The sequence below is a fragment of the Meriones unguiculatus genome, chromosome 18 (assembly GCF_030254825.1).
Source record: "Meriones unguiculatus strain TT.TT164.6M chromosome 18, Bangor_MerUng_6.1, whole genome shotgun sequence".
NCBI lineage: Eukaryota > Metazoa > Chordata > Mammalia > Rodentia > Muridae > Meriones > Meriones unguiculatus.
In genome coordinates this window covers 29359997-29370316 of record NC_083365.1, presented here as the reverse complement: position 1 = coordinate 29370316, position 10320 = coordinate 29359997, and the positions used below count along the sequence as shown (strand labels likewise).

At 40.3% G+C, this 10320-nt stretch overlaps 1 protein-coding gene and 1 pseudogene across 1 annotated transcript; both read right to left on the bottom strand.

Moving 5' to 3' along the window:
* Positions 1-5269: 5269 nt before the first annotated feature.
* Positions 5270-5785, bottom strand: LOC110564861 (host cell factor C1 regulator 1-like; annotated as a pseudogene).
* Positions 5786-6272: 487 nt separating this feature from the next.
* Positions 6273-7238, bottom strand: LOC110564869 (olfactory receptor 4F15-like). Its single transcript, XM_021662403.1, has one exon. The coding sequence runs from the start codon at positions 7233-7235 to the stop codon at positions 6273-6275; it is 963 nt and encodes a 320-aa protein (XP_021518078.1). The 5' UTR covers positions 7236-7238.
* Between the last annotated feature and the right edge of the window lie 3082 nt (positions 7239-10320).

Here is a 10320-nt window from a genome sequence, read left to right as displayed (position 1 = left end):
TAAAGATGGAGCTGGTTTCTGCCTTCCACCTTCCCGATGGTGAGTGCTCTCTGTCACGAACAATTCCACATTTGGCTAAGGCTGAGGATCTGGCTTGCTTCCATGTATGTGGACCTATCTGCACTGCCCACGTGGCACGCCTAGGTTGGCTACCCAGAGGCTATTTAAGCTGTGGGCTGGCTTTCCCCAGGGTCCGAGGATTGTTCAAGGTTCCTGAATAAACTGCATTGAAAAAAAAAAAAAGAAAAATAGCAATTGTGATCATATGCCTTAGGTAATTGTGATTATGTGCCTCAGAAAAGGTTACCTCGCACCTCTAACTGTTACCTAATCCTGTAACATCAAGACATGTGCCCCCCCCCCCGCTTGCCGGCATGGAAACGTGTGCCCCCCTGTTTGCTGGCATGGAAATTCCCTGCTCACAGACTTTTTCTTTAAAAACCCTACTCACTTAGAGCTCGAGTTCTCTACTGCTGCATCAGTGAGACTGGGTCCCAAGTTCGATCACTCTCATAATAAAGCTCTCTTGCTATTGCATCAAGTCATCTCCTGGTGGTCTCTGAGGGTACAGTGATCCTAGTATTAGAGTATCATTACAGCTATGTTTCTAGATTTAGATGTATAGAAGTTGATATGGTAAAAAAAAAAAAAAAAAAAAAAAAAAACTCAAATGTGAATGAAGCAACCAAAATATTTGTCAGTTGATACAAAATAATGCTTCCAATGCTACACATATCCAATCAATCCAAGTTTTATGACCTCCTAAAAAGAAAACTGAAACCATATAAGAACAGTAACACAGCTTATACAAAAAGCAGACAGCAGAACAGCATCTAATATTCTGTTGTACATCTAAATAAACATGAATGTATAAAATATAGATTTATTTTTCAATAACTACCATAGTACAGTAAGAACTTTAGGAACAGTGAAGTACATTGTGGTTTAATTTTATAAAACTTGTAAGGAATTGGCTGCTACAAGAAATGGCATACTCATGTCAAGGGCTTGAACAGGTGCTTACTAAATCCACAAATAGCACAGACATGGAACCCAGGTGTAATTAGAGAGCTAACTATTTGTGTCCTATATTGTCTTGTATCTGAGGGCTAAGCAAAGCTGGGAAAATAATATCAAATTAGAAAATAATTAGGCCTCACAGTGAATAGTTGTTATATCATTGCCAAGTAACTATATCTCAAATGCTTTCCCCTACTGTTCTGCAAATTGACTTTACAAAGAAAAACAAGAAAGAAAGACCGCAAAATATTAAATCTAGCTGTGAAAAGACCTCTGTGTACATGTGATCATGAGGCTTGCTCTGATAACAGTTTCTCTTGGATCATCTTACCCTCCATCAGGATTTGGGTTGTACACGATTCTCTTCTTAGAACGTGAAAAAGTTTAACTTTAATATGAGACCAATTTTGACATGATACATCTCTAAGCAGATAGATAGATAGATAGATAGATAGATAGATAGATAGATAGATATCTCGTTATTTATGATTCATTAATCCATTTTTCAGAGATTATACCAATATAATCCTAAAATTCTAAATTTCATGTTCCCAGGCCTTATTGTGAAATAGAATCTAAATTGCACCTATATAACTGAATGACTTTTGCATCAGATTTTTTTTCAGTGACTGTTTACTTGCAGGTCAAACCATCATGTATCATCATACATTCACAATGATACTCATGTTTTCTCTGCATTAATGGAGAAAATACATATACACACATATACAGAGAGAGACAGACAGAGAGAAAATATGTATATTATAATTGGTTTTAGCATCCACGTGCCACAAATTAGAATCAGCTGAGTAGGGAGACTCTCCTGAAGATTCCCCTGATTGTCTTGGTTGATGTGGGAAGCACACCTTGTTTGTGGGGGCACCTTCAGGTAGCAGCCAGATTTAAAAGGATAGGGGGTAGGGTGTGAGCACTTAAGTTTTTCTCCTTAGCAGCAGTATAGCCAGTCCCTAGTCCTAGAGGAGGAATCCTCAGCTTCCTGCCCTCCTTCTTTCAATTGCGGCCATTTGTCTGAGACAACTCAAGCTATCCCAGAGATAAAGCAAACAGTGATTCTGAATCCTTTCCCAGATCCTACCCTGAACCCTGGAACATTGCCAAAGTAGAGAGAGACACTGACAGAAGACATTAACTCTGTACCTCATCTTTGAGGCCTGATATTCTCTTTTTCACTTGATCCAATCAACTCATGAGACTTTCAATTCAGTTTTTTTATTTGCCTTACTAAATTTATTATTTCAAGTTTAGTTTCAGCTTGATGTTTCTTTAGAAACTCTACTAATGTCTATTTTCACTTTATTTTTGTTTACATTATATCTGTCTTCATCCCATTGTTTATTCATACTCTGCTTTCTCAAACATTTTTATTATTGCTATTTTGAAGCCATTCACTTGTGCATCATCTAAGTTGCTTTACTGAGGGAAAATTGATCTCTACAGAAATAATAATTTTATGGGGGACATATTGTTACAGGATATTTGAGCCCATTGTGAACCCTAAAATTGTGAACTGTAAAAGTTTCTTGTTTTGAATGGTTGAGCCCTATCACACACCTTTCATCCAAGAACTTTCTGTTTATTATAAACAGGTGATGATGGTGTGGTTCACCCAGCCCTAACACACCTTTAATCTAAGAGCTACTGTACAAAGGATAGAATAATGTTAATGCTAGGTGAAGAGGCAGAGCAAGAAACCAGGTGACAGGGATTAAAAAGTAGGAGGAACTTTGAGTTGATGGGTATTTAAGATAGCATGAAGAAGAAAAGGAGTTTTTGAGCTGACTCTTTGGGGCTTTAGCTTAGGCCTTGGATTATTTTGTCCTTTTCCTCCTGGGCTGTCAACTGAGCTAGTAAGCCTTTGAATTATATTTTTTTTAATTCTTTATTAATTACACTTTATTCACTTTGTGTCCCCTCTGTGGTTCCCTTACTTTTTCCTTCCCAATCCCTCCCTTCTTCCACCCTCTGCATGCATGCCCCTCCCCAAATCCACTGATAGGGGAGGTCTTCTTTTCCTTCCTTCTGATCCTAGTCAATTAGGTCTCATCAGGAGTGGCTACATTATCTTCTTCTGTGACCTGGTAATGCTGCTTCCCCCTGGGGGGGGGTAATTAAAGAGCAGGCCAATCAGTTCATGTCAGAGACAGTCCCTATTCCTATTACAATGGAACGCACTTGGACACTGAGCTGCCATGGGCTACATCCCCTACAGGGGTCTTAGGTTATATCCATGCATGGTCCTTGGTTGGAGTATCAGTCTCAGAAAAGACCCCTGTGCTCATATTTTTTGGTTCTGTTGCTCTCCTTGTGGAGTTCCTGTCCTCTCCAGATCTTACTGTTTCCCACTTCTTTCATAAGATTCCGTGCACTCTGCCCAAAGTTTGCCCATAAGTCTCAGCATCTGCATTGATAGTCTGCAGGACAGAGCCTTTCAGAGGTCCTCTGTGTCAGGCTCCTAACTTGTTTCCTCTTTTCTCCTTCTTCTGATGTCCATCCTCTTTGCCTTGTAAACTTGTACAACCACTCTGGAAAGCAATCTGGTGCTTTCTCAGACAACTAGGAATAGCACTTCCTCAAGATCCAGCTATACCACTCCTAGGCATATACCCAAAAGAAGCTCAAGTACACAATAAGAACATTTGCTCAACCATGTTTGTAGCAGCCTTATTTGTAATAGCCAGAAGTTGGAAACAGCCCACATGTCCCTCAGTGGAGGAATAGATACAGAAATTGTGGTACATCTACACAATGGAATATTACTCAGCAATAAAAAGCAAGAATTTTTTTTTTTCATCCAGACCTGAGCTGAAAAGAAAAGTCAGCCGGGTGCTTTCTCTGCCTCTCTGAGCTAGCAAGTGTTCACCCCAGCATCTAGCTCCTGAGTCTTTATTGGTAAAATAGAAGAGTTGGGATCATCATATCTTAAAACAAAGATGTATTGTCTTGGTTATTCATGTTTTGGCTTTGTGATGAAACCAAGGCACCTGGAGATAAGTCATTAGCAGTGTCACTTGGTATGGGTAGCTGGTTCTACTATAGTTGAATGGGTGTTTAGAACTCTGCTGTTACCCATGCTTAAAAGGTTAAGCACCAGGTAAACAGTGATTGGTGTTGTAGACAACTATTAATATTTACTATGAGTTTATCTTCCAGTAATGCTGCTGTTAATCCTCAGCAGCTGTATAACCAAATCACCACACAGAGACTGGGTTTTTAGTTAACCTAGAACACAATGCTGGGCAATATTTACTCCCTCCTAAACCTCCAAGCCCTCAGTTTCCTAACATTTAGATTTCCCACATTATACTTGCTTTTTGTGAAATCTTAGGTCTGGTTCATGCTCCAAGTCCTCCAAGCTCTCTCCTCCCGCTCTGCTCTCCTCCTGCTCTCCTCTCCTCGAGCTCCTCCTCCTTCTTGCCCCTTCCTGTTCTCTAGCTCCTCCCCTCTTTCCTGTCCTCTGGCTCCTCCCATTGCACAACATTGTATCTAGTTGCTTTATTTTGTCCTGTTTACACAAGAGTTGAGACAGGATGCTTATAGTGAGTATCACAATGCAATATCTGGATTGAAACCAGAGAGAGGGCGTGGGGAAATCAGCATTTGAATTAACAAGGGTAAGGCATATACATTTTAAAAGAACATTATGCCAACACAATGATACACCTGCAACTGACCTGGGACATAGAGAAACAAAAGGGAGCGATTAAGACAAGGAAAGAAATTCTAAGAATATTAGTGATCTCATAAATTTCTAGAGAACAAGCATGCCACTGGAGAAGTATATTAAGTGTTTTGATTCCAGAGCCGCATCAACCTACTAAACAACAGTATTCCACAATCAAAATGTCACCCAAAATTCTTTTGAAGTGATGTTTTCTTGTCTCCCTGCTGTTCCAAACATAGTCACAAAGTTTCTACACAGGCATATGCATATGTAAGACTCTGATGTGCATTCAAAAATTCTAACATCCTTCTATAACTGCCCAAGTCCAAAAGAGAAAGCAAGACCATGTGCAAGGTTCACACTTGGGGAAAAAAAGGCACACACATGGAAAAAAAAAACCCAGTTCAATATCCTTGAATAATTGCTCTGTGAAATGTAGCAAAAAGCCCCTGATCATCACAAACATTTCTATTCAAAATAAAGACAGAGTCCGGAGAAACAGCTCAGCTTTTTTTTTTAATTGCTCACAAATCTTTGTTCATTAATGGGGTGATATTTTTCCTTTCTTCAGACTGCTGCCCCTACCATTGAGGGTTCCAGTGAGCTCAGTATCCTGTTGGGGGAAGGTCCTGGTGCCCAGGCACCTGGTTTGGAGAAGGACTTCATCCTTCTCTTGGGATTTCTGGTCTTTGTTGTTGGGAACAAGGTGGGAAGGAGGGACTCATGGCCATCAGCACTCAGCTCTATGATGACCCCAGATAGGGACACTGAGTAGTAGGGGCTTGGGTATACCCTATGCTCAGTAGCCTGAGGGTCTCAGGGATCAGGTCTCCAGGATAGCACCAGAGAAGCAGCTCTGGAAAAGGGATCCTAAGTAGCAGCAGAGTGTGGAGAAAAGTCACAGGGGGACTGCTGTAGTGGTGGTCATTATGTAGGTTGAGTCAGGAGAAGTGGGTAGAGAAGTTCTCCTCAGACAGGAACTGTTTGTGCAGTGGTTTTCTGGTGTCCAGGCCGCTAGTCACCCCAGTGGTAGCCCTTGGACCCTTACTTGGGGCCTCACTCCAGGGGCTGTTGCAGGATCATTACAGTTCAGGGTCCTGACAGTTCGTCTTTTAAGGCATGTATGACCCTTTCAGAGGACCCAAGTTTGTTTCGCAGAACTTAAGTCAGGTGTTTCAAAACAACTGTAACTCCACCTTCAGTTTATCTGATGTTCTCTCCTAGACTTCAGAGGGACTTAAAATTACATATGCAAAATACACATGCATATACAATCTTAAGACACAAATAAATAATTTTTAAGGAGAGAGAGTATTTTATTCTATTCTAAAAACCTTAAAGTAAATATCCATCTTCTTTATGTCTCATAGTTTACAACATATAGGTAATTATTCCTTAGAAACAGAGCTTCATTATATTTTCATATATAAATATATGTTAGTTGTGCTTTCAAGATATTTTCTCCCTTACTAAGTTAAGAAAATAGCATATATGTTAATATAAATGAGCACATAAAATAGGCAAAGAAATGTTTCTCAGAAATTAGTTAACAAAGAATGTCTATGCTCAGTTATGACTGTTCACAGTTCAAATGTTTAAGAATTTGTTGATAACCCATTAGCTTGCTGAATAATCTCATCATTGCCATTTTCACTTCTTGATTCCTCAATGTATAGATCACTGGGTTCAGAAAGGGAGTAACAAGTGCATCAAATAGGGCCAGAAACTTATCTAGGTGTGTGTAAGAAGAAGGCCATGTATAAAAAAACATCACAGGACCAAAGAATAAGACCACCACAGTAACATGAGCTGAAAGTGTAGACAGAGCCTTGGAGGAACCACTTGAAGAGTGTTTATGAACAGTAAATATGATGATAATATAGGAAATAATCAATATGAAAAATGAGCACACAGACATGAATCCACTATTGATTGAGACCAGTAATTCCAGTGTGTATGTGTCTGTGCAAGCAAGTTTGATAAACCGGGGAAAGTCACAGTAGAAACTGTCCAACACGTTTGGTCCACAGAAAGGTAAGTTTATTACAAAAGCCAGTTGAACCAGAGAATGCATAAGGCCAACCACCCAGGAGGCCACTGAAAGCAAGATGCACATCCTTGGGCTCATAATGGTCAGGTAATGGAGAGGCTTACATATGGCCACATATCTGTCAAAAGCCATGGCTATGAGAAGCACCATCTCCACACCACCAATAACATGGATGAAGAAGATTTGAGTGACACAACCTCTAAAGGAGATGACTTTGTGCTTTTTAAACAGGTCACAAATCATCTTGGGGGAAGTTACAGAAGAAATACCTAAGTCGATGAACGATAGGTTCGCCAACAGAAAGTACATGGGTGAGTGTAAGTGAGGGTCAGAAACCACAGTGAACACAATGAAGGAGTTTCCCATCATGCTTGCCACATAAAATGTGAAGGAGAACACAAAAAGGAATAGTTGGATGCCCCAAGAGTTTGTAAGTCCTAGGAATACAAACTCGGACACCATAGACTGATTCATACTTTCCATTGACTTTGTTGGCAGTGCTACCTAAAGGAGCAAATGAGAAAAAATGTAAATTATAATTGTACAAATAGAATAGAAGAATCTCCAAGTTATGAAAGCTTATTATTACTTCAGCATTACAATTAACCCAAAGTTAAACAGAGATACAAGCAAGTGCTAAACATGAGCTATCATAAGAATATTATAAATTAAAATCAGAGTTAGCTATGATTTCACACATGTGGAAAGATATTTTTCAAAAAAAATCAAATCAAAAAATAAGAAAGTTGGATTGATTTAGAGAGATGATAACACTGGCTAAAGAGATGGCTCAGCATTTAAGAGCACGTGCTGTCTTCCACAGGAACTAAAATATATAGCTCTAAAGAAGCTAAAAAACAGGGAGAACCTTAGGGAACATGATTAATCCTCATTCAGAAGGGCAATCAGGATAGACATTGGAAGTGGGAGAAGACAGGGAACCTAACAGGAACCTACCACAGAGAGCCTCCTGAAGAATCTACCCAATGGGGTACTGAAGTAGATACTGAGACTCATAGCCAAACTTTGGGCAGAGTTCAGGGAATCTTATAAAAGAAAGGTGAGCTAGAAAGACCTGGAGGGGACAGGAGCTCCACAAGGAGACCAACAGAGACAAAAAAAAATCTAAGCCCAGGCAGGACTGTAGAGACTGATGTTCCAACCAAAGACCATGTATGGAGAGGAACCCCTGCTCAGATGTATCTTGTGGGCAGTTCAGTCTCTATGTGGATTCCCCAGTAATGAGAACAGGGACTGTCACTTGCATAAACTTGGTTGCCTGTTCTTTGATCACCTACCCCAGCAAGGTGCCCTTACTAGACCACAGAGAAAGAAGACCCAGATAGTCCTGATGAGACCAAATAGGCTAGGGTCAGATAGAAAGGGAGGAAGACCTCCCCAATCAGTGGACTAGGGGAGGGACATAGGAAGGAAAAGGGAGGGAGGATGGGACCAAGAGGAGATGAGGGAGGAGGCTACAGCTGGGATGCAAAGTGAATAAACTGTGATAAATAAATAAATAAATAAATAAATAAATAACATTTCATTCCTGCTTAACTTTGCAGTAGAATGACACTGAGAATAGGAGATACACTCCAAGATAGACCCCATGCTCAGAAGTTGTTGGTCAATCCAGAATGCACTTATATTTTTGTGTGCTTTGTTTCTTTGTTTGTTTGGTTGCTTGGTTGGTTGGTAATTGTCTTGGTTTACTTTGTTTTGTTTTCGTACTTTTTATCTATTTTGGGTTATTTGTTTTGTTTTCCAGAATGTTTATTTAGACAGAGAAGACATTAAATTGGGTAGGCAGTATATTGGAGAGAATCTGGGAAGAATGATCAAAATACATTATATGAAAATTTTAAAAATAAATGAAAAAGTTATACTTGTAGAAGAATAAAATATAATAGTGCATCATAAGTAACTTAGGTAGGCTGGGAAGGTAAAAAGGAAAGATATTTGTCAAAAGAGAAAAATAATCCTTTAAACTAGATGAGGAAATCCTGGAGATTTATTGCAGAGCATGGTGACTGTAGTTAAAACTCATCACTACATCACATACTTAAACACTGCCAAGTAGATTTTCAATGTTCTTATTACAAATAGGCATGTGAGGTGTTACTTAGTTCCCTTTAGTCACACAATGTTCACATGTTTTAAAAAATCTCATTAAGCTACATAAATATGAGTGACTGCAAAGCAAGCTGTGGACTCCAAAAAGCCAGAATCTTTGTTTTCCAAGTGAGAGGAGGGCCCACAGTTGTCAGTAACCCGTGGTTCCTGGATCTGGCTAGCTGGCCATTCCCACCATCCCAAGAAAAGTTCTCAGGCTCCAGGGGCAAGTTCCAGCCTCTGGTCATCCAATTCCCAGAGCCAGAAAAGTGATTCCAGCCTCTAGATCATATCCCTGAGGAGACTGACCAGACCTCAGGCACATACAGGATCTCACTCCAAGATGGCAGCCCACTGTGCACACGGTATCTGCACATCTAGACTTCAGTGACTCCGCAAGAGAAGGACTTTGGGATTCCTGAGGAGACCTGTTGTCCACAGGGTCATACAGCCTAGACAATCCCCTGCCTATGGTACTAACCGGGACACAGCCACCTGAGGAGAATGGCAGCCTATCCCCTGAGATCCAGCAGCCAGTTCACAAGTATATCCATCATCCTGAGAAGGGTTGCTCCAGGAACATCCAGCCTCCTGCCCAGGGATCTTCCCAAACTCCTAGATACTGAGTGGACACCAGGAACAACCAGCCAATGCCAGAGACAACCATATGACTAAAGGCCAGCATAAAGACAGAGTTAGCAAAATCCAGGGCAATATGCACCCCAAAACCTAGTTATGCCACTGCAAGCACCCCTGTATACCCTGACACAACTTAAACACAAGAAAATGACCTTAAATATATGTTTATGAAAGTGATAGATGCCTTTAAAAAGAAAACAACTAAATCCCTTAAAGAAATACAAAGTCCCAATTTATTTCTAATATCAGAGATCAGACCTCTACTCTTGCCTGATGCATTTAAAACAAAAAGGGGGAATTGTAGAGAGCTGCGAAATGCCGCGCCTTAAAGATGGAGCTGGTTTCCACCTTCCACCTTCCCGATGGTGAGTGCTCTCTGTCACGAACAATTCCACATTTGGCTAAGGCTGAGGATCTGGCTTGCTTCCATGTATGTGGACCTATCTGCATTGCCCACGTGGCATGCTGGGGTTGGCTACCCAGAGGCTATTTAAGCTGTGGGCTGGCTTTCCCCAGGGTCAGATGATTGTTCAAGGTTCCTGAATAAACTGCATTGAAAAAAAAAAAAAAAAATTGTGTTGGTATTGTGATGGGAACTGCATTGAGTCTCTAGATCATGTTTGGTAGGATGGCCATTTTTTCTATGTTAATCCTACCAATCCATGAAAACAGATCTTTTCATCTTGTAATATCTTTTTCTTTTTTAATTTAATTTAATTTTTTTATTATTAGTTACATTTTATTAACTCTGTATCCCAGCTGTATCCCACTCCCTTATTCCCTCCCAATCCCACTCTCCCTCCCTCATCTCCTCCCT